This window comes from Plectropomus leopardus, chromosome 4 (assembly GCF_026936395.1).
Source record: "Plectropomus leopardus strain MGB_pleo_1.0 chromosome 4, ASM2693639v1, whole genome shotgun sequence".
NCBI lineage: Eukaryota > Metazoa > Chordata > Actinopteri > Perciformes > Serranidae > Plectropomus > Plectropomus leopardus.
In genome coordinates, this window is record NC_142179.1 from 34,635,866 (window position 1) to 34,661,958 (window position 26,093).

Below are 26,093 nucleotides of genomic sequence, written 5' to 3' on the forward strand. Positions count from 1 at the left end.
TGACATTTATCTAATTCTGTAAATGTTTTAATTGGGAAGCAGTTTGAGCTTTAGCTTAAAAAGTGTTATGTAAAAAAAGATTATTATTATTACTTGCTCGGCTAATTGTAGTGCCTGAGATACAGCCATTTTCTTATCATACTATGTAATCTTTGGAAACGAGGGACTAGAGCTGGGTTGTTTACAACATTACAATACCAGAGGTACTTAAAGGTATACCAATACCAAAAGAGTACTTCTTTTGATACCTTTTTTTCTATTCATTCAATATCTATCATTTGAATAGAAGCAGAAATGCCACCAGACAAAACAGGCGTGTACTCGTACTTCTAAATGCTTTGGTGGCAACCCCGCACACTGAACTGCCAACTATGTCATATATACCACGCTCGACTTCATCACACCACAAGCTGTGTAGGTGATGTCACCAATGACGTCAACAAATTCACTGAGTCAGTGGTAGATTTAATTCATCAAAATAAGAGAAGCAACTGAACCCAAAACTATGTTTAAATTATTTCACAACCAGAAACAATGTATTACCAGAACCATCCACAACATGGACAGTTATAATGCTGTCGACTAAAATTTAAGAGGATCCAAGAAAAAGACCTAACTAAATTACAATGGCCAAGATGAAGAAACTGACAGGACTGCATCTCACTGGAGTTGTACTTAAATTAATTCATGCCAAATAACTTGGTTGTCGCTGCTGTGGAACTGGGCAAATCACACGTCACATTAGATCTAAGAATGTTTGCAGTGATTAGCCGTGATTTTTTGGAGATCTGGGTACCAAAGGGTATAAATGCAGGTATCATTTGACCGGAAGAATTTTTGATACAACTATGAACTGGGTTATCTCAGTCAATACCTCACAGGTATCAGGTACTCAGCCCAACATGGGACTACTTTTCTTTTCCCTCCAAAATATAATCAAGTACAAAAACTAAAACCTCATGTGCCCAATAACTAAAAAACGTACACTAAGAAAAACTCACTCCTTAGCAAAGCAATTTGACTGATTTGAAACATTTTGTCAGATTTGTGCCGAGGCAAGTCCAAAGAACACTTCCACCAAAGAAGATCCAAAATTTCAGTTGAGGGCACAAAAGTTTATCACCTTAGCAACCTATGGTGAAACCTTCTCTTTAGCAGGTTCAGTCCAGATGATCAGATCTCAACATGTTGATGTGTTTTAAAATAATATTTTAGTGTATGCAGATGAAACAACCAGGTATACACCAGCACCTACAATTCATGTACTGTGATATAAACCTATCTTGTGTGTTGGAAGGTTAAAGAAGACAAGCAACTAGTAAAAACCTTCGAAAACAAAATACCATGGGTGAAACATATAGATAAGATGGTACATGAAATGGGAAATGGTCTTGCTACAGTATTGCCGTGTTTCATAGCCAATAATCAGGGCCATGTAAAGCTATGGCTACTTACATGCTCTGAACATTGATTCCAACGCACCAAAAACATCAAAGAGCTCAAAAAGGCTGTCTGCTCTGAGCATTTGTACTGGACTACTATTTTTTCTATTAAAGAAAAACAGATTTTGTTTTGATCTCAGTAAAAAAGGTACAAAACTAAAACTGTCAAACATTCTCAAAAAGAAAGTGTTCCATTAATTGAATATGAAGGTCCATTATGCCGCGTCTTTGCTGCTGGTAGAGCAGTGGTGCATGCAGAGGCCGCTGCAGCTCTTGAATATTCTTTATTTCAGCCAGCTCCATCATTTAGAAAAACATTATTCAGGACAAAAGCAGACGTTGTAGAAAGCAGGCAAATCCGGCTGTTCTTCCTCTAAATAACAAGCTCTTTTAAGCACTGACAACTACCACAACAGCCAGGGGCAAACCTGTGCTGTTCATTATTTTGACCCATGCTCAGCTTGCCAAAACTTTACGTCAGATTTCCATTTACATTACCGCCTGAATGAATATTCTCTTCATTATTTGCCCCTGCTCTTGTCTTGTTATCATCTCACTGGTTCCTGCTCAAAAACACAAGCAAATAATGCAAAGTGACGACAGTGATTGGGCTTGTTATGCCTTTGGGTTTGGGATTAAGCTCTTGGGATTTCATCCAGACCAGTAAAAACAATCTTTCTCGCTGGAGGGAGAAAAAAAAAAGAAAAAAAGAAAAAGCTGACATTGTTGGAACCCGTACATACTTGTATAAAGAGCTGGAAAACACAATATGTCCTGTTCCAAAGCATTAGAGCGGCACTAACAAGAAAGGCAAAATATTGTGCGAGAGTTGCACCGCTTTGTTGTGTTTAGTTTTGATGGTGTGTGTGTGCGTGTGTGTGTATGTGTGTTGAGGAAGCAAATGGACAGTGTGGTCAGCAGAGAAACAATCTCCATGACTCTCTTCCTGAATGCTTCACATCTAAATTCACAGTGCCATGTCTTCCCTGATCCACTAATCGATACTGCCCTTGTATAACGGCCCCTTATACCCCCCGTTGCAACACCCACCGCCACCTTCACTCCCCCGCTGACTGACAGCAGCCATGCCTCTTCCTGGCCATTACACTCTGTAATTGTTTCTTTATTTTCCTCCTGCCGGACTGCCAGTGATACCTCCATGTGGCCTTATGTCACCCGCTGAACCCACAGAGAGCATAAGACTGGATCAATGAGCTCACGCACAAAGCCCCAGCAGTCTTTTATGGCTCACACATAACTCACCTGACACGTGTCACACTGACTAACAGGACCTTTTACCACATAAAGCACATATATAAAGGTCAGCAAACAGAGGGAGATAACAGAGTCAACAAGCCATGGCATCTTATGTCAAGGAAAATAACGCCAATGTACAAAACTCACCGTCCTAAACCAGTGACATTTGATGCTGTATGGAAAAGTACAAAAAAGGGAACCAAAAACACAGGGAAACTACAATGTGGCCTCCAGATCATCAGGGTGAACAACTAATCTTGATGTTCTAGCTGCTGCAATGGCAGAGAGAAAATATTGTCAATTATTTTTGGTCCTGCTAGCATTAAGGTGCTTTAACTCCTTGGAACCTCAGCAAAGTGGCTCAATTTGCAAAAACACAAGGCAAGGCAATGACCAACGAAGACAAAAATGACACAAAAAAAACAGCAAGAAATTAGCAAAAAAGTATGACAAAATTACTTGAAAATGGTTTAAAAAAATGGAAAATTTGCTTAAAAATTATAATAATTCTGCAACATTGTTCTAGATGTATTCCCAGCTTGTTAAAAATAATTTTCTAAATCTACAACTTTCTTGCATTTTGTGAACCATTTCTTACTAAGTTACCCTTTTCGCTATGTTTTTGAAAGTAATGTCAAAAGGAGTGATGCCACTCCAGATTTTAAAGTGTTAGAGCTACAGTTGATAACTTTTATGAAAATAAGTTTCTGGCAAATTTGCTGAACCTATCACCATGTCCACACGTACATAAGACAATTAGTGTGTGAAAAAAATGATGTTTCTCCTCCTCCTCGTAGTGCTTCCAGTAGTATGTTCTAAACTCTTCCGCAGCTGGTGGGTGGCAGGCTGGGATATAATGGTATACCAGGGTTTTTAAAAATCGTACGGAATGATTTTCAATACTGTCCAAAATAGTGCACATCATACGCCACTAGAGGTCAATCTCTACTGGAGGAACGGGCAGCTGAGCTGGCAAACATGGTGACTGCGAGTAGTAGGTTACAGGACTGTAAACAGACAGCTAGTGACAGCAGAGAGAGAGAGTAAGGAGGGAAAACAACACATTTTAACATATTTAAGGATTTATTTCAACCAAACCAGAGCTGGTGATTGTTAAAACACTGGACTAACTACTTAGATGACTAGGTTAGGTAGGGCTGCACACAAATACCACCATTCACCATATATTCTGGTGAAATTTCAGGACAGCATGAAAAAATGGATACCGCCAAGGCCTAATGGAAGGTGTTTGGTTTTGGCTCGACTGTCTTCAACATGGGGGTTAGGTCACAAACACTTTCATTTCACAGCTAAACACTTCATTAAAATCTCTTTCTGAAAACATCTGAGGTGACAAATAAGCAATGCAGCAACAAATTCAGAAATCATATTTGATAAGCGCTTACTAGTGTCACACTTTGACCACAGTTCATGAGCAGTGTTTGACAGAGACTCTGATCAGTTGTTTTCACTCATGTGCGGTGGATTTTTGCAATTGCCATTAAAAGCATGCAGATGAGCCAGAGGAACAAGATTTTTTTTCCCGAAGATTATCTGTCTCATGTGAGAGAGTTATTTTGATTTAAGTTACCAACTGCAGCTTTAAAACGAACTGCTGTTAGCTGGCAACGTTAAATTTGATTATATTCCTCTATATAAAGCATTTTATAAATTTAAAGACTTTCATATTACAAAAGTTTACTCTAAACATTTTTTCACAAATGCCTTTCATATTTATATAAGATGATATAAGATTTATATAAGATTATATAATATGATGAGTTGTGAAATGTAAGCCACTCAATACATTAATTAAACTGAATAAAATCAATTAGAACTGCTTTATTTTTCATATCAATTCATATCTTTAGCCCGTTGTGGCACTGACATTGATTTATCACTTATAAAGTTGTTAACGCAAACTTTATGTTATTTTGTATTTTAGCATTCATTTGAAATTGTGTGTCTGCCCAATAGCCATTCTCATTTTTGCTATTTTGGTCCCCACTAATTCTTAAGTTAAATATTTGTCATTTAAAATTAAGTATTCATTATTATTTTTCCCCCTTTTTCTTCACTTGATTGTCTCCTATTATGTCTGTCTGCTGCAGGGCCGCTGCTACAGGCACTTGCATCACGGGCTGTGCGTGGGGCACCAGTGTCGGAGGAGGCACCAAAACAGCCCAATATGATGATCATAAGGCTTTTTCAGATATAACGTAGTTTGAGCTGTGTGAGCTTGCTGAGTGGTGCCCTCGCAAGTCTTTTGAAACTTGAGCTCATTAAGACATACCTGCGTTCAGCAATGTGACAGGAACATCCAAGTGGCCTTACTGTCATCAGTATCAATGCAGAACTTGCTCAGAAGCTGTCATATAATGACCTTATTAAGGACCTTGCAGCAGGTAATGCAGACACGTGTGCTACAGCCTCCTGCCACGACCGCTCTAAAGTACTTCTGTATCTTTTGCAGTGGAGAACATACTGCCTTTGCAGACAAGTTTTGTCAATTTTCTGTTTTTCTTTTTTATTTCAAGTTAGTTGTTAGGTATCAAAGTGTTAAAATAGCTGCTCGCTGCTGCTGGTAACAAAATGGTTTGGCAGAAAAACTGCAGGTCAGAGACCCAAAACAACACTTAAAGATGCTGAAAAGCTCACTGGGAGTGAGGGGAAATGCAGTTGGGTGTTAACACCCATAGTCCTTTCACAGTACAGAAGGTCATTTCATCCATTATTGATCTAAAAAATATTGATTGGTGCAGCTGTAAGGTTTTAGGAAATGTAAGCCTACAGCCTGTTGAGATATTTGCTGTAGTTGCATTAGATAATAAAGAAACAGATGGCTCTCATGTGAGATGAAGTCAAAATTAAACACACAGGTATCATGATGATGTGTGGACATGTCGGCTCCTACTTGTTTGATTTATGATTTAGTTTACTTTCATTTTTTGGTTACCTTGGCATTTTAGACATTTTTCACAGGGTCTATAGATCCAGATGTTTTAATTGTGTTTGCAAGAAAAAACACGCTACTTTTGCATGAAAAATGACAAGTGTGGTTAGTTGTCGTATGCAGTATGTGCAGTTCCCTTATCTTACCTTTGTATCTCATTTGAAGTGAGACAGGTGGTCAGTGGGTGGAAAAAGGTTCCAATTAACCCTTTGACGCCTGAGCAAATTGGTTTGATTTCTTTCAAAGCATGAGGAGAAGGCAATGAGCAACTTAACAACACATGGCAGGGTATAATGATAGGGAAAAAGAGCACAGTTGTAATGAGGACATAGCTTTATTTATTTACTTACTTACCTACTTACATATTTTTTTATTTATTTATATTTCCAACTCTCTTAATTAAGAAGTAATACAAAGAGAAATGTACAATGCATTAAAACACCAAAAAAGGCAGAATAAAATGGCTTCTGTCAGTCAATATTTAGTGTGAAAAATGGCTTTGTACAACCATAATAAAAGGTGGCTCAAACGATCGATGTTGAGCTTTGGACATGACTTGAATACAACCTGCTGTAAATACACGAGAGGATTAGTATTGTGAATCTCATTTTGTCTTACCAAGAGACTTCTGGACATGCTAAGTGGAGAGGGAGGTCACACTAAATACTTGCAACTTTGGCCAGTTTAAGTTGTTTTACTCTGAAATATTTGTATTTTTAATACTGTATACATATTTCCTGTGTGTTCTGCTTGCAATTTAGTACAGAGATCACTTAGAAATAAATATGTCTGATCATTGTAAGCCCTTACTTGCACCGTATTGTATTAATAATGATTATAAATATATTTTTCTGGAGCTTTTTCCCTAATCTTTGAACATTTTATAATACCTCCTCCTCCACTTCTTCTAACTAATTTTCAGGTCATTTTCTTTGTCACCTTTTACTGATTTCTTGCAGTTTGTGGGACATTTCTTGCCAAGTTTGTCATTGCCTTTTTCCCTGTGATTTTGGAAGAAATCAAACCAAATTGCTCAGGTTTCAAAGGGTATAAATAGCTTGTGAGAGGCGTCTGAACGCTGCACGAGAAAATGGATGTCTAACTACATTTTAAAGGGTTAAATACTGATTTGGAGCCAGTGCATTGATTCCAGCCTTCAATCTGGTGACGCTGGATCTTGACATCACAGCAGAACTTTAAAAGCATATATTTTTAGCTTTTATGCTATGACTCATCTTTTCTGCTCTTGTCTACAAATCTGCACGTCAGTATTTATATTCTGGTCTAGAGGTGCAGCGGGAGTTTTGCTGCAAACAGAAACAGTGGAAAGTTTTGGTGGCCTGCATTCATTCCTGTTGACATTTAGCTACAGAAAAAAAGCAATAGAGCCATTGAGGAAAAAGACAACGGTGGATATACATGCCGTGTCTGAGGCGAGCTGAGATCTCGATGGGCCGGGTTGCACTTGACAGGTGTGGGCCTGCAGCACTCACCTCCCATTTGCTGTCCTGGGTTTTCCTCTTGAGCTGGATGTTCCAGTTCTCTGTATCCACCTCGGCGCAGTGAGCGATGGTCATGGCCACTGGGCAGAAGAGGTCCAGGCCCGGAGGACCGTACATTACCTCTGGGCCAAGGAGGATTTCACAGCCTTCCAGTGTTTGGACACTAAACACACACACACACACACACACACACACAGGAGAGAATGTGACAGTTTGTAAAAACTACATAAAGGAAGTGATAGTCTGCATGGAGGCTGTGCCTTTTTTTAACGTCACTAACATGATCAACAATCTTTGATAAAAAATAAACTTGTCACTCCAGAAAGACACATCAGTCACATCGTGTCTAGCGTTGTACATGGCAGCATCTTTCTTGCTGTAAGCATTGTTAAGATTGTAGGCGCTGACATTTGTTATTTATCCTCAGAGCCATTATTTGTGCCTAATATCTGACTTTAAGCTGTTGCTGCTACATGAAAAACTCTTGTGGACTCTTGCTCCTCAAGTTAAAATTATTGCTACACAGCCGGGCTGCAGGACTTTGTTCCAGTGCGGGTGAAAGAGTCATCGCAATTTGCCGGCGAGTTGAAGTGAGCTCATTAAAAGCACAGCAAACAGGTCTTGCCAGTGGATAGTGGCAGCAGGAGCAGCGGTGGCTGGTTTTCAGGAGAAAAAAAAGGGCAGCCTGGATCATGATAGAGGAGATCAATGCCTCAGCAAAGCTTTGTAAGCTTACATCAGTCATTGCCGATCAGAGATCTGAGTGATGATTTGTTAAGATTTCCTCCTTTGAAAGAGGAGTGATTTATAGTCGTCATGGGAGCAGCATCTTTAAAGTACAGTACGCTACACAATGACTGAAAACTAACAGGTCCAGACTGAAGAGGAATGCCTAATGATGTTGGAGCAGATTAATGGAGCACTCAACACAATCTGCAGTCAGAGAGAGCCTACATATTACAGAACATTTCCAGTTTATTACAACTTGGGTTTAAGTTTTGGCTGATGCACAGCATGCAAGGCCCATAAACACAGAAGTCTGTCGGTGACTGAGTGAGTGAGTGATGAGTAAGTGATGTAGTGATGCAGTGACACCATTGGTCAGAGTGCATGATGAGTGTTTACCAATGGCTGTTTCTCTTTCGAAATGAATAGGCTCTGCAGGCTGACTGAGCCATGGGCATGGACAGTTCTGTATTGCTGTACTTCTCATTTCTGCAACCATTGTGGCATGAAGGCATGGTAGAACTATCAAGCTGGTTGGCTGATTAGCAAGCCACTACATGAGTAAGTTGGCTTCATCTATTGAGTATTTTTTTACACATTTTAGACTATTTCACAGTTCTACTTTCATTTACTTCTTATTTACAGTTTGAGTATTTTACTGATTTTTCTTTTATTATTACTATAATCATTTTATTCATTCATTCATTCATTGTCCGTAACCGCTTGTCCTCGTAAGGGGGTGCTGGAGCCAATCCCAGCAGTCATTGGATGGAAGGCGGGGTACACCCTGGACAGGTCGCAAGACTATCGCAGGGCCGACACATATAGACAGACAACCATACACGCTAACAGTCACACCTAAGGACAATTTAGAGTCACCAATCAACCTGAGCTGCATGTCTTTGGACTGTGGGAGGAAGCCAGAGACCCCGGAGAGAAACCACGTAGGCACGGGGAGAACATGCAAACTCCCAAGGTCCAAACCTTGCCCCAACCCACGTTCGAACTTGGTCTTGCTGTGAGGTTACAGTGCTGACCACAACACCACCGCACCGCCCCATATATAATTATTTTATCATCTATTTATGTATATGTATGAGACTGTATGGGGATCTTGGGTGGCAGCAATCACTTCAGAGTGTCGGTCAGGACACTTGTTAATGTGCAGGTAAGTGCAGAAGGAAAACAGAGTCCAGGAATAAAGTTTCAGCTCTTTATGAAATCCGTGCGCATGTGTGTGGTTACTGCAATATAAACACAACAATACAGGCTGATTAGAAAATAAATCACCAATTAAACATAAAAATATACTGAGCTGGGATGTGTATCTCTAACAAGATAACAACGGAAATTACAGCTTCAAATGAGTTATAAACTCAAAGTCAGGATTGAACAATTAACACAGAATGATCACTTAGATATGCAACATAAGCAGAAGAGATGGTGTCACTGATCATAGCATGCAGTATGCAATGTATAAACAACAGGGACTAGCAAACAGCAAATACACCTCTCAGGCTATTGCTAGTTAGCAGCTAACTCCATATCCAACTCCACTCATTAGCGGCTAACTGTTCATATTACCAAATCAGATGACAAACTATTGCTAAGTCATCAATTGACTCAAAGATAAACAGAATTAACAGTGTACCACATGTACAACATGTCAAACAACATAACTCACGGCTCTATGGACGCACACACTTCAGGGAATGTTCAGCCAACGTCTGCTCTGAGCCGATCGACACGTCTGTGGTGCGTTTAAGGACCTGTAGACGGTCGGAATTTCCAAATGCGGCATAAGCTTTAGTACAGTATATCTATATGTATATCTATATCTAAACAAAGACAATACATATATATATGTACTGTCTTTGTTTGTGTTTGTTTGTGATATCGATATATATAGATATATAAAAGACAAAAAGTGTGTGTGTATATATATATATAAAATTATATATACACACGTTTTGTCTTGTTTACCATTTTTTGTATGTTACTGGTTCGTATGTAATTTGTGTTTATTTAACTTAAAAAACCCTAATTAAAAAAAATGGTTATTGTAACCATTTTTTTTAATTAGGGTTTTTTTCTAAGAAAATGCTTCTGCTGTAATCAACCAGAACCATCCTTTAATATACAGGACATTTCATGTTGCTTAAATGTCACTGTTCACATTCTAAATGGCTAATAAAAGCTTACGCCATGTATTTCCAGTTCCGCTACTTTCTCTTCTCTCCTATTTAATTCTCTAGCATTCAGAAATTGCTCATTGTTTTTCTGTTTAAAACAAGAAAAAAATATACAGACATACAGACATACAGACAGATGATACATTGCAAGAACAACTGATTGTCTACTTATGTTGCAATGATTTATACCCTCATAAATGTCTTATCAGCTTCAAAAGTGATACTCAAAGTTTATATCTTTTGATGCCCAAACGCCTGAAAACTTTTTCATAGAGACACGCTATGTGAGCATCTGAGCTATTACAGTAGCATGTCTAAAATAAAAGTTGATAAATGTTCTTTCTGGCTGCAGATTTCCCAATTACTGCCTCAACATCTGACCTACCATCTCACTGCACAACCACCCAATTCCAAACGTCTGTTCGCTCACAGTCGGTTCTGCTATGTCAACAGCATCCCTGCTCTTGACTGGCCCGGAGAGAGCTCTCGATCCTTGGGCCAACAGCGCAGAGCCTGATCACACATTTAATGTAAAGTGTAGGCAGGGAGCAGATTACTACTCGTTAAGAAGCCTGCAACTGGGGCCCTAGAGTCCGGCATCGACCTTAAAGAAGCGTCCAAGGCCAGCAGGCTCTCTCAATTCCACTTGTCATCACGATGAAGGGCTCTATACAGCCACTTCTCGAGCCCTGAAATGAGGTGCATTGTTTAAAGTGAGCAATGACTCACTCCTCTGAGACGCGGGGAGCTGTGCAAAGTGGCAGATTGGGCCAGGAGAGGAGACGGCGGGCTTAATAGATGCACACATTAGCATGCTCCATTAGCTTCGCCTTTATTTGCTTGTAGTCTCCCACCTGTTCGTCCCACTGCGCTTTTGTCCATTTTTAAGTTGTTGCAGACACCTTATGAGGGGCTCGGATACATTAATCAAACAGGCATCTAAAGGGGGTGCGTCTTGCATGCTGCAAATATCCAGCAAAGACATGCAGTTTCTCTTGTGCTGATCCTTCACAACATCTATCCTCTGTTACCATCTCCTTTTGACTGCACAGCATTCAGCAAAACAATCTCAGTAATCAAAGTTACATGATTGAAAAAAAAAACAGCTTTGGAAAAACATTAACAACTTAAACTAATCACTGATCTGTTTAAAAAAACATCACAAGGTACTGGTCCTTGATTTATCACAGCGTCATGGACTGACAAAGTCACTTGACTGAAATAACAGCTTTGGAAAAACATTAACAACAACTTAAACTAATAACCAATCTGTTTAAAAAAAAATCAAAAGGCACTGGGCCTTGATTTATCACAGCGTCATGGTCACTATTCAAATAACTGATGCCACTTCATCTCTACTCTTAGACCTTGGTGTTCTGCAACCCATTTGAAAGGAAAATTAGAATAAGTAACAAGGCTAATCACTTGAAACAACTCACTGTGCTATTTGGTCACTTATCATTGACAGAGCCACTCAGATCACTAAAAATACTGAACAGATGAATAAATGGAGCACCTGTATAATTTGGATAAAGCAGTGATATGGTTTGCCAAGTTGAAACATTGTGTATTTTTCTTGTTTTTATACTGAAGACAGTCATTCAGTCATCATATATCCAGAACAAACAAAAACTGTTGGGGGCAGCTGTTGGCTGTTGTAACTCTTAAATCCAGTGATACTCAACTTTGTAAAATGACAGATGGCCAGGGGCCAGTTGCAGCAGCCTTATACATGTTTCTAGAATTTTAGGATGTTTGTAGGATTTTAGGACGTCTCTAGATCTTTGAGATGTTTCTAGGTTTTTAGGTTGTTTCTCAGTTTTTATAACTTTTATTAACTATATTTTAGGGCGATTCTAGGATTTTTGGACATTACAGGCGTAGCTATGTATATATATATATTTATACTGTATAAACAGGATGCAAAACACAATCTCCAATTCTGATGTAATGTGAGGGGAAGATAGAAGCCTTAGCTTTCTGTAGCTAGAAATATGAAAGTTTTAGCTGTTAGGGTTGTTCCAGGGACATTAATTACACCAAAAAAACATGTTTGCAGGGTAATGTAAGGTAACATAAGATCATGACGTGATAACAGTTAGAATATACATCTTAGCTGTCCGCTGCAACAAGAATGAATGCTCCATCTGTTTGAACAGAATCATGCAAACAACACTGGCCTGTTTTAAGTGCTTAACAACCAGTTGTGATTATAGATTTATTACTACTACTATTAAAACTGATAATAACAATAACTGATTTCTGCCATTGACAGTTTGGAGAGGTTCAGTGTCTTGTGGTTTAACTGCTCTTTCAGAGGCTTGTCCAGCCCCATGTATTTATTCTACTCAGCTTGTCATTACAACTTCTCAGGCTCACAGTTATTGGTAATGAGTTCATCAAAGGAACCTGGATCCCGAGCAATCAATTGTTCAGTCTCCAAAGTCTGTTCTTCTTCTTTTGATGAAGTCAATAAAGAACAGAGGTGTGTGTGTGTGTGTGTGTGTGTGTGTGTGTGTGTGTCTTAGCTGAGTCATGGGTCTATTTCAAAGGAAAAAAAAGGGAAAAGATGATGACCGTATGAAAATCAATGTCCAGTTTAAACCCCATCCTTTTAAAACAAACGTGAAATGTTCAGGTTTTCATGGGTGATATTGCCTTCAAAATAAAGCAATAAAACCTTTAAACATGTCATTAAAATAGGTCTTATTTTTAAGATGTGTTTGCCAGAGCCTTAGGGATTACAATGTCAATCGATGGTGGGCAGTCGGCCCACAACCCAACTCCACAATGAATGTGGCATTGTACGTTTCTTCAAACATTGGATATGTTACATTTGAGCATTGTTTTGTAGCAGATATATTGAAGCTTTATGTTTCTTTATGTTTCAGTGATGCTGTGGTTTATGTTTGGTTGTGTAGATAACATGTACAAAAATGTTATGGGCTAAATATACGTTCTTTTAAACTCTGAAGCACATTCAATTCTGGATGCTCTGTGAGCTGTTTCCTAATTCAACTATCACTGACAATTCAAAATATAATTTGAACTTTGAATTCCCATGATGTGATTATTTTCACTTGTATGGGGACATTTTGAAATCTAATTAGCTACAGGAAACATCTACAGTGATGTGTTTTTTCTGTTTCTTCTGTTTGTGATTCATAGTGCAAGAACATTAAACATGTTGTACTCCATCTGGTGTCAAAATAAAACATGTTGAACAGCTGACTGTTTCTGCGGCATTTATAGAAACATGTCTAACTACCGCATTTGCAAAGATGCAGGTGTGCATAATTTACCATAGAATCTCATTTAAATGCTTGTATTAAAATAGTCTATAGTAGAGAAATGATACACGTCATAATATGCAGCTCTGATGGAAATACAGCAAAGTGGAACTGACTGGAATGGATTAGTGATTTTTTTTTCTTTCTTTCTTGTTTTTGTTCTGATTGGGCAGAACGATATGAGCATTTTGTTCTTTTACTAGAATTAATGCTGTTGAAATATACCTTATCTTGTTTATGTTAAGACAACAGGAGGAGGAGGAAAAAGTTTTGAGTTTGCACAGCAGCAAACATCATCAACAGAAAAATAAAAGGGAGCAGAGCAGTAAACGCGGAACTTGTGTACTTTGTGTACTTATGTTAAATAAAGGTCAGGGTAAGGGTCAGAATTTAAAGATTATCACATCTTAAGACTGTCCTCCAAAATATTGGTTGTTTGTACAAACAGCAATTACGACCCATATTTGCATTTATTATTGGGCATATATAAGGGCTGTAATAATTATTACGGGAGCAAAGGAGGAAATCAGGCAACATAGTATGAAGAGCAACAAAGTTGGCTTAGTGAGGGAGGGAGGAGAGATGGATAGGTCAAACAAGCACAGAACTTGATCCCAGGAGACAGCTGTCTGTGTACCACATTAAACCAAAAGTCACAGCTGAGCTATTTTAACATCATAACACAGTATGTCTATGTTCATTTAATGGCGTATGTCAATGACAAAGGCTAAGTGATGTATGTCATATGAGATATATCATGTTATGTTATGTTAATATCAAGTGTATATTTTTTTAAAGCCAAACCATGATCTTATTTTCTGAACCTTACCATGTAGTTTGCTGCTGTTTTGCATTAACCACGTGTTTAAAACTGCAACCTAATTTTAGCGACATTGAATTGTGATGTTATTGGCAGTTGACAGACCTTCAACCATTGTTATTATTACACACATATTTACATATTTCTCCACTTTAATTTTATCACTAAGTTTTTGTTGTTGTCTTGTTCTAGGTACTGATTTAGTTTGTAGAGTCTGTCTTGTCTTAGTTCTGTCTTGGTTTTGTATTGTTGCTATTTTATTACTGTGTTTTCTATGTGTTCTAGATTGTGAAAATAAATACATAAATAAATAATTAAATAAAAACATGCAACAGATAACTGTCAAAAAGGTCTACGAGATACACTGTTGTACAACAGTAGGGGTCCTAATTTTGGAAATGCTCTGGTTGGTGCTATTAGAGTTAAGGGACATATAGTATGAGCTTTGTGGTACTATGGGTTGGATGGTTTCTTGGCATAAACTAAGTTATTCATAGAAAAACATGTAAAAAAGAAGTGCTGTTATAAAGGGCGGGTGACCTAGAACTATAGTCTCTACATCACATAAGCCACACAGTGTAACAGGCAAGTGGAGAAGAATGTCATTGTCCCCATCTAACTGTAGATGGATAGATGAATTTGTCTACCTCTGGAGCAGTGAAACATATCAGATCAAGATGTATCACAGTTTGAAGTTTGACAGCGAGGATTTCTAAAGTGTAATGTCACCTTGGCAAGGACATAGAGTTGTGTGCTCTGGACTGAAACCACCAGCGATGTGTCCATCTACAGATCTGTGCTGTGAGATCTATGGACCATGAGAGCTGATGGCTTAAAGCAGGAGCTGCCACGGCTCTCCATCCAGAAAAACAGATCAGCTGGGTCAGCCACTGTGTGCAGCCTAGAGGGCCGAGCATCCAAGCAGGAAGCCATGTCACACCTACGCACTGCTGCACTTGTTCTGACAACCATGTATATTAGATTATCATTTTAGCCCTCAAACTCTATAGAATAGATTCTGCTGCACTTCTGCATTCTGAGAGTTTTTTTTTTTTTTTTAACTCATCTGATTTATAAAACATAACTCAACCGGGAGCCTCTACACAACAATAAATAACATACAGTGCGATGTCCCAAATGGTCAGCCAGGCCTCTTTCCTAAAGCACACATATGGAAACTAGTTTCATCATTAAAAGCTCTTTTCCGAGCAGGACAAAGCTGTTTCTGCCTCAATAGATTGAGGGATTTATCTTTCAATACAAAGCGCCCATAAAACCTCGGAGGCAAAGGAAATATGTCTGACCTAAGCAAAACCGCGCCTTCAAAAGATTTAGATGAGCCTTTGAAAAGCTCCAAGAACACATCTTTAAAAAAAAAGAAGAAGCAGAAGAAGAAGCTTTAATGGAACTCTATCAGGGTGTGGAGAAGTGGGTTTGACAGGGATTGGGGCTGGATGCTGCAGTGGGAAAGAAAGGGTACAATTCTCTGCATGTCCTCTGGCCTGCCAGGATGTAGACATTGATTGACAGCTGGCGAGATGACAAGCACAACAGACCACAGGGAGAAATATGGGTGTCCGCAGTAAACATCCCCCTGCTCACACAGAGCTGTGGAAAAAATAAGCACTTGAAAAGCACCGTTGTGGTCAAAACCAAATACTGTCAGGTTGGAGCCTGAAATAATTTGAAGTGTTTCAAAGGTGGATAAACCAGTGGGGGAAAACAGATGCTTTATGTTGACGGACAGGAATGTATAACAGGAGATGAAGGCAGCTCTAGACCTTCCTGTAAAGATTTTTAAAGGTGTGATGGATTACAAATGCACTATACATCTCAACAATGCTGCATGAAGAGGACTTGCTCCAAAAGCTTGTGTTTGTGCGTTTTGTATCTATGTACTGTGTCAACACGATGTCACTCCCAACTTGTCAGTTATGGCAGCTTGGTTGGTGTCCCTGTTCTTCAAACTATGACAAAACAACTTAAGTTTTAGGCAACAAGACAGTTAAGCTGTGGAAACAACTTTAGGTTTAGACAAAAAGACAGTTTCACCACCCAAAACTACTTAAGATAAAGGCAACATGACAGTATAGCCATTAAGGTTTGTTCAGGCAGCAAGACAGTTTTGCCACCAAAATACTTAAGGTTTAGGCAACAAGATGATATTGCCACCAGAACCATTTAGGCAAAAAGACTGCTTTACCACGACCTTCAGGTTTGGGCCACATGTTGTTTTTGCCATCAAAACTACTAGGTTTGGGTAACAAGACAGTTTTGCTTGGAAACAAGATGGTTTCGCCACCAACATTATTTGAAGTTAAGGCAACTGGATGGTTTCGACTTTAGGTTGGGCAACTAAACGGTTTCACCTCCAAAACTACTTTAGGTTCAGGCAACAAGACTGTTCAGCAACCAAAACAACTTTAGGTATAGGCACCAAAACTACACGGTTAGGTTTAAAAAAACAATCATGGTTTGGGTTAAAATAACTATGTTTGTCAGTGTAACTTCATGAGTATGTCACTTGATCGGTGTGTCGATCAACTTTCTCGCTCTTTCCACTAAGTTATTGCTGCATACGGGATTACAGAAGCCAAGGGCTACTTATCAGGCTGCTTTATTTTACACCCTGGAAATGAAAACTGGTTGGCTGCGAAGTAGAGTTGCTTTGTATTCTTTCAGGTCAATAAAAACATAATTTTTTTAAAGGGAAAATTGACTTACTGCTTTTAAAATTGACCTCAAATACAAAAGCATTCATGACAGGCATAATTCACTCCGTGCAGCGCTGTGTGCATCTTATTATCTCAGTACCCTGTCAAGTTGATCAGCAATCCAGTCATTTTTACTGCTAATGTGTGCATTTTGTGGGGTCTCTTTTCTTTTGTTATTTGCTCAAGAGGTGCAGTGTGAATAAACAGTGACACTTCATATGAAAACTGGAGACCATTGTGGCCCTCTGCGGGAAGGAGCCTGCAAACCCCCCCTGGAGAGAGGCTCAGTCCATCCGAGGGTCATTACCTAGCTGTGATCAGAATACATAATGCGCGCACTGTGGAGATGAAAGGCCTCCGGAGACGTCTGCGCCTTCTATAACGCCGTGCATGTCCATCAGCGCACCACGCTCTATTCATCACAGCATTCATCATCGTTTAAACAAGCTTCCCGGGTCGTGACTCTCTCCCAGAGCGCCACATTGTTGACACCGAGTGGAGTACATAACTACATATTGACTCTCCACAGAGTACTGGGGACAAAAAAAGAGATTGGTGAATTGGAGGTTTGACTTTGCTTCCTGCGAGTCAGTTGGCTGAATGAAGGACTCTATTACAGAGCCCCCGGGGTCGTGCGGACTGAACTTGAGTTTTTTTCAACAGCAGCTGGGGCATCAAAGCCCAGACTACCACCTGTGAGGGGCTTCTGGAAATGAACACCCATATCATGACACTTAGAGGACTCCTATAGGGAGTGGGAGATAGGCTGCGGTGCTTGCTGGCCCATCTGTCACAGTGCCTGCCGGTAAACACACAGGGATGTGGGGATGGCCATGGGGAGGGTCACACATCTACCCTCTGTATGTCAGCCTGCACTACTGCCCATAGATGCATTATTTATTTTATGGCCAAAACTGATGATGACTGCATTTAAACTGCCCTTGGTAATGTTCTACACCAACACTTTATTGCTTTTTCTTAGTAGGGCTGGGCAATACATCAATATCATGGTAAGAGACGAGATATCGCCTTAGATTTTGGATATTGTAGTATCCTAAGTACAGTCCTTGTCCTAAGTTTCATCTTTTCGTGGTTTTAAAGGCTGCATTACAGTAAAGTTATGTAATTTTCAGAACAAACCAGACTATTCTTGCTGTACTATAATTTGCCTTTCCCATTTATTTATTACTAATTATTTATGAAAGAACTCAATATCAAGATATCTGGTCTCAAATACTGTGATATTTTATTTTCTCAATGTCGCCCAGCCCTATTTCCAAGTGTGCTTGTTATTTAGGATTGCATAGGTACACACAGGCCAAGTTTGCATTATTTATTTTTGTAAAAAAAAACAAAAAAAACACAATCAGCAGCCTACTTGGTAGAAAAGAAGAGTGGGCAATGAACAACTACTTGCATTACCAATTGACCATATTGGCAAATTCAATAAAAATTTATTTAAAAACTAATTGTTAAAGAATAATGCTAGAGGTATTCCATGTTTACCTTTTTGCCAACAAACCCCATGAAAAGACTCAAACTAGCAATGAATGTTATCCATAGCTACCTACACATTTATTTACTTTGGCAGCCTACCATGATATCAACATGTGGCCCTAGGAATGTATTTTCTATTTTGGAGCTGCACCATTAATGTGAAGAGCTGTTGGAATACAGATACCATTCAGTTATTCATTGCATCACACTCTCGGGGCAAAGAGCGTACTGTGGGCACAGAGCATACTGTGGGCACAGAGCGTACCCTGGGCACAGACGGAGCAGCAGAATGCAAAGGGCAGTGAAAGTGAAACTCAGCTGTTCACTGCTCAGTGTCTAAATTTTGCTTTCACTCGCCTCTGTAGCTGCTGCTCCTCTAAACTTTTGATCTGATTACATCAGCTCAGATCACACTGCCTGATCAGTTATCAACCCTTCAACTCATACTCCACAAACTGCTGCTAAAGAAAAACAGAACTCATGAAGTGTTCAGCATGTGCTGCATTAACAAACCTGCAAAACCTCTAAACTTAGAAAGGGGACACAGAATGACACAAAGGGACTCACAAAAAAATCTCAAAGTATGCAAATCCCAGCCCATTCTGTATTTTAGGAATTGTTCATGATTTCTTTTGTTTTTTTTTTTTCAACTACTCAGTGATCTTATATCCTGGAAATCAAGTTTTGGGATAGTTGGTGACGAAATCCGCTGCCATATGCGTAATCTGGAACCAGATCAGCCAATGGCAAAATTTAATTGCAATAGCTGGGTTTCAACCAGTAGAGGGCAGTCACTTTGAATATTTATATCACAATATGTCCTTTTTATGTATTTTTCAAATGGAAAAACAAATAAACAAAAAAGGTTTGCAGTTCAGTAACTGTAAATCAACATTAAAAACAGATCTCAGGTACCCCCTGAAGTATTCCAAAGCACCTCTGGAGGTAAACATAACCCATTTGAAAAACCCTGCACTACAGCACCAAATGTGGGCTCATCTTTCACAGTCCCCAACAAATTCACTATTTCCTCCAATTTGAGTATGTTTGCTGGAGACTAGACTGCCCTGCTGTTTATGAAATTACACAGCCTTTAAAAAGTATGTGTATTTATGAGCTGCTAGTAAGATTTAAAACTTCAGTAGGAAGCAACAAACTTGGGGCTGAGTGTGTAAGGGTAAGAGAGTCAGAAAGTTTTTAGAAACAAACACTTGCTTTTGCAAGTGACATCTAGAAACATTTGCAAATGCAGACCTTTAGGTTGCATTTTGCAGCATTACTTTTGTAACTTTATACTCTGCTTCAGTAGTAAGTGTTTAGAAGAGAAGGTCCTATTGAGCAGCATATGACTCTTCAGCTGTAGTGGAAGTAATGGAGGATGGTCAATAATTAAAGAGAATCAGGACAGTGAGGACAGAGGATGGAGAGTCAGGTGAGATGGATGATAAGATACGGGGAGACTGACAGACAGATAGATGCTCGAAATGATATTTGGGTAAACTCTGGTCTCACCTTGCCTCTCCCTGATTGATCACCATGTACATCTCCCAGGACATATTCTCAGCCACAGCTCCATGAGGCACAAGCAGGCTGACCCCTGGAAAACATACAGAAATGTGTCAACAACAACAACGACTCCAACAGCCTGACAGAAAAGGTGAAAATAAGGACTTATGGCATGTCCTACATGCAGGGATTACAGTATAAGAATATTTATAGGAGCTTCATTTCACTTGAATGAACATTGGCATATGAAAGAATAAAGTAAACCAAACATATAAATCCTCATATAATTTTCCACTGTGACTTTTTGTAAAAATATGAAAACATATGAAAAACTGATCTTGCCACAAATAACTTAGACTAAAATATATAGACCGGATTGGGCACAGCTTTAAGCATGTATGAGGTTCTGAATTTCAATTGGCTGTTAACAGTGATGTTTGTTCAGGTTGTGGTGTGTCCATTGCCCCGAATATCCTTCAAAATAAAAGACAAAAGACATAGATCTACATTGTGGTCCTTCCAAAACCTGCAACCATTACCAAAAATATTAATGTGACTTGTTAAAAACACTGAATGTTGGTTATGAACAGCAGCCTCCAAGGCTCCAACCATCCGCCCCAACCTCCTCCCTCCACAGTTTTGCTATCACTTTACTTCTATGTCTTGTGACAGACAACAGACATATTTGACTTTACTCAGGTTGTCTTCATGCACTGATTGTATGCATACCTAGAAAAAGTGATGCACCAAAAAAAGGGTATAACCCACTTCATCATGAGTCACAAATTTGCACGTAACCCGAAGGGTTTGTGGTGGGTTTTTGTTGTCTGGAACAAAACCACACAGTCTCTTAAGCCATAGTGCTATGAGCGAAAGGCAGGTTGGGGTAGTGGATGGGTCACACAAACACAGGACTTTACACCAGGAGACCAGTGTTTGTGTCCCAGGTGAAACCAGGTGAACTTTGGGTTACTTTAAGGTAGGTTCTCACCATGTGTCCTAAACCTAACCTACGTATAAGTATGCATACATGCGTATACATACGATCGATGCAAGCACCTAAAAAGGTAATTCAGAATACAGTTATTGTGTACTCAGGTACAGAAGTGGACTGCTATTGAACATGAATAGCAGACAGTGAGTAGAATTGGAAAGGCATTTTTCAACACTGCAAATGTTCTCAGAAATCTGAGACACAAATCTGATTTAGTACTCTGAACTGCATGTCCATGGCTGATAAAACAGAAAAGCAGGTGAGAGGGTCTCCTTTGACATGGGCTCTAAAATATAATCTATTGCAGGCATAATCCAAACGTTTGTACATTGTTGCTTGGAATCTTGCGATTAGCGCTCTTTTCTACATGGTGTGACAGTATAAACAAATGTCATGTAAATGATGATGCAAGTGTACTCCGGTAAGGAATAATGTTAATATTGTATCTAATGTAAAAAAAAAAAATAAAAATAACAACCAAACAAAAAAATTGTCTTAGTCTAGAAGCCAGTTGTTGTATCCTGGCAACATGACAACATTGTTGCAATTACTGGATTTCCTTGTGGGGGCAAAGTCAATTTGCTGTTTTTGTTTGAGCCAACTTCAACTTTGGTAAATTTTGACCCAAAAGTTTGAAATGTTGACAAAAATCAAGCTGTCTTGACAGTGCTGACCTTTGAGGGGATGGCAAGTCAGAGAGTCCAAAATGGAGGGAGCTTATTAGCTGTTGCACTATTCACTTTTATCTAACCTTCTCAGTCGGACTCCACAAGACTCCACGACTTCACAGGTGAGGAATGTTTGCCGACAATTATGAGACAGGAGTCAAGAGTACAACTACAATTACTGCCTTGCAGTTGTATCCCTCTGAAAAGCATTCAAGTTGTACTTACAATTTTCATTCATTTCTGTGAAAACATGGATGATTCACACACAGCAGCACACAAGATCTATACAATCAGCACAGTTTCAAGGTGGACACCCAAGATTAGTGTCACTAGTTCAGTATCTGACCAAATGTCTCCCCTTCTGTTCCTGAGATATAATGTCAAGTAATAGCCAGAAACCTTGACTTTGACCTTTTATTTTCGATCATCAAATTCTAATCAGTTAATTCTTAAGTTTGTGTCAAATTTTAGCAAACTCCCTTCAGGCCTCCTTGAAATACTCTATTCATGAGAACAAGATGGATGCAAGATCACAGTGACCTTTGACCACCAAAATCATATCACTTCATCGTTGAGTCCAAGTGAATGTTTTTGCCAAAGTCAAAGAAATTCCCTCAAGGCATTTTTGACCTATGGAGTTCATGGGAATGGGATGGCCGTACAGACAGACAGACAGATGGACAGACAGACAGCAGCCCAAAAAGGTAACGCCTCTGGCCATGGCAACTGCTGGCACGGTGACATGAAAATCCTTTGAATAAACTGTGTGAACTTTTTGAATAGAACCTAAAACCATACATTTTTTATTACTCATATTAAACCTTGAGGCTATTTATCTGCAGAGTAAAGTTAATTCTGTGACAATTTATCCTTTTTTATATTTTCCTAAAGTTTAATCTTTCATTTTTTAGCCAACTGGTATCCCATGTCTTTTGTAAAGCTCTTTGAATCACCCTGTCTATATAAATGATGTTGATGTCATGACCTTCAGCTTTTTTTGTTAAATGTATTTCCAAATGTAAAAGTAATTTACCAGTAGACTTTATTTGTTTTGATACATTTTAAACCATGAGTGCCACTGATGAGGTTTGGAGGAATTAGCAAAAAAAATCCCCCCTCTCTCTTATGTCTCTCTTTTCGCTTTGACCAATAAATTAGGAACAGAATGGATTTCTGCCCTATCCCCAATGGTTTTCCAATTGTGAAATATACCATACATCTACCTAATGTATTAACTAATAATGACTTCTTGGTTCTTAGCACATACTGTAGGTCCAGGTTACCAGGTTACACACTCCACTGTGTCTGTGGCTGGCTGAATTTTGTTTGGTTCACTGCAGTGAGGTTTTCTCACAGACTGACCTTATAATATGACTCAAAGCTGATTCATTCTCTCTTTGGTGATGTGACTCCAGTTGCATCAGTTTCAGACGTTGCACTCAGAAGTTAAGTTGCCCTCCCATGATAAGAAATTTGCTCTTTGCTCACCACAAAGACAAAGTGCAGACACTTGCAGAGGCAAGAGCAGCTATATGTCATCTACATAGCTAGAGTCACAGAGGGTTAAACCTCAAAGAAGACAACCGTTTTGAGTACAATGCATTTGTCATTCAGGCCAGATGCTTGTGATCTGATGCATAGCTCCTTTCACATAGCACAGCCATACATGTTCTGCCATAGTGCATAAACAGCTACGCTAACTTCAGCAATCGATTTAGCTAAGTTCATAAACTAAATGCATCGTCATAACCCTGGTAGTGTCATTTGACTGACATTTCACCGTGCGTTACTTTTACTGGCTGTTGTTTAAAAGTTCGGGGAAGAGGAGGAGTTTTTCTCTACCTCCCTTGCTTGCATGTCTTCTCGCTACATCCCCTGTTATTTCTTTGCCTGCACTTTGAAAGGTCAGCGGCAAACAACAGGTAGAAGTTGAGGTAATCTGAACTTTGAGTGCAGCGCTTGGAGGCAATTTTGCCAGGTGCATCACGCAAAGGGTTGGGCTTCGGCCTTGTTGGGCGCAACCGCTCTCCATATGGGAAAAACAATGGCACATCCCACACAGAGTGGCCTTAAGTCTAGGACAAGCGTCTTACACCCACTGACAGCAATAGACTTGTACTGGTCGCACACGTGGTTCCATTCACACTACAACTGACGGTTCACATTGGTCTGGCGTTCCATTTTGCAGATAAACAGTGGACAACATACCGTAGAAGTTAACTACAAAACCAGGAACTTTATAAGCCCATGCGTCAGGCCAGCAGCTTTCATTTGATTGATCTGATTAGGTGCCATCTTGGCATCCAGTATCCAGATCTATTAATATATCCACACATCAGCGCAGTCACATATTTTGGCTCTGCTCATAAATGTTCACACAGAGGTCTGTGCAGACCCTCACGGATATAAGTGGATGACAACATTTTTATCATGTAGACCAAAGCAGACTGTCAAGGAAAGGAAGGACATAGTTTTAAGGCAAATAGGAGTAGCTAGCCTTCAGGGCTGTCTGCCAGAAATGCCCTTCTGCCAGAAATATTTTCATCTTATCCTAAACCATGCTCTCTTTCCTAAATGTAAAGACCTCTCCCAAGAGCTGCTTAATGGAGTATTTCAACAATCAATGACCAGCCATAAGGTGTAACATAGCTTTAAAACACAATTTGTCGAGGGAGCCTGGAAATTATGGCACAGAATATGAAGCTAAATGAGTAATCACAACAACGCTCTGTGAAATTATAACTCTTGAAGAACTCAAAAATATCAGATGTGACCAAATCTGGAGCAAACAAACAGTCCAGGTTCATCCGATCAGCCTGAACAGGAATAAATGAGCACATGAATCAGTGTTTGATCTGAATGAAGTTGTAAACACCGTTAGTCTGAATTAGACACTGTCTACAAGAAATACATATACAACATATTTTCTATTTACTATGGTCTCCCAACCCGTAACGCTTGCTATACTTTTGATTATGCAACATCTAAGAAGCAAATGGAGATCTGTGCAGAGCAACAGTGCCCTGCCACTGTTGCTTGACACTATTCATCTGTGTCTGTGTGAATGAGGAGGCATTCACACTGAAGAGATGAGACCACATAAAAGGCCTGTTTACAAATAAAAGGTTCAGAGGAGCAGAGTGGGAGATGACAGATAAAGACAGTTTTTGGCAGCTCTGTGGAAAATGAGTATTCTGTAATATCTCAGTCGTCTGTGAAATGTGCATTTTTAGCTGTTTGTTTTCATTAAATAAATGTTGTGTTACATGACGGCAGAAGCTGCTATGTAGCGATGGAGAAAACTGACAGATGTGAAGATCGTAAGCCAAGAGTAAGTCAGTTACAACCGGATTTCTTGTGCTATGTTAAGCATTGCATTATTTAAAGGGTCAGTTCACCTAAAACAAGCAAAAAAACATTTTCTACTTCCCCACTGCAGCCACAAGAAGACAGCCTATTGATTTGTTTTTAGAAGCAAATTTTGGTGTTCATGTGCATTGTTTTTGTCGCTGTCAATTCTGGCCAACATTCCTGTCTCAAAGAGGTTGAGTTTTAAAGCTAGCATGATGGTAATTCATTCAAGGATTGTGCAAGCTTTTTAGTAAAGGGGCAAGATACTGCTCCAAAATTAGGCTACATTTTGGTGATGGAAAAATGGCGTGGCCATTTCACAGGAGTCCCTTAACCTTTGACCTCAAGATATCCGCATGAAAATGTGTTCTAAGGGTATCCATGAGAATCAGAATCAGGTTCTATTGCCAAGTACATTTACACATACAAGGAATCTGACTTGGTGTTTTAGAGGAAGAAATAGAGGAAGAATAAAAATAGTAACTTTAAATAGAATAATATATAAAGGAAAATATAAACACAATATAATATATATATATATATATATATATATATATAATATACAATTAAAAATGGAATATCAAGACCACAAAATGTATGTACAAAAGGTGCAATGGAGGAACTGAGTCTCCCCTTTACAGCCACACCCATGTTTTGCTAGTCCCATGCAGTTTTGGGCAAACACCATGCTGTGTTTTGCATGCAGTACCATAAAATATAATAAAACAGTATAATATAATGATTTTTTTGTCAACTGTATTTTAATATTTCTGCATATTGCTCCAAAACAATCTGGAAACTGCTCACACCTATGAGCTGAGCTCACAGGTGCAGCTAATCACACTGATGTCAGTGGGCAACCGCATTGCCACAGCTGGCAAAGCACTATTTTGGAGAGTGTTAATCTCTACAGACGTGGATGAAACGAAATGGAAAAATTTCACTACAGCGCTGATAAATGGACGACAACTGACTGCAGGCCAGTCAAAATGGTGGAAGACTCAGGTCTAATTAACGTCCTCAGGTTGGCATGTTGTGAACAGTCATACGTGTTACTGTCGCAGGAAACAATAGTTTCACACATACAGGACCTGTATGAATCAGAGAAAGCAACTAAACTGGAACTACTGAAAAGTTCAAACTGTGTCAGTTGATTTCCAAACAAAGAACTGGTAAGACTT

The 26,093-nt window shown here is 39.3% G+C and overlaps 1 protein-coding gene across 6 annotated transcripts in view; it reads right to left on the reverse strand.

Annotated features, from left to right (window-relative positions):
• unc5db (unc-5 netrin receptor Db) overlaps positions 1–26,093 on the reverse strand; it is a 273,315-nt gene that overhangs the window by 43,819 nt on the left and 203,403 nt on the right. For all 6 annotated transcript variants that reach the window (XR_015776501.1, XR_015776502.1, XR_015776499.1 and 3 more), the window contains 2 exons: positions 19,906–19,990; positions 7,146–7,317 (listed from right to left, as the gene is read on the reverse strand). Coding sequence is in view for 2 of the 6 variants with exons in the window: in XM_088077178.1 (XP_087933304.1) it covers positions 7,146–7,317; positions 19,906–19,990 (257 nt within the window). In the remaining 4 variants the exon portion in view is untranslated. The remainder of the gene's footprint in view (positions 1–7,145; positions 7,318–19,905; positions 19,991–26,093) is intronic.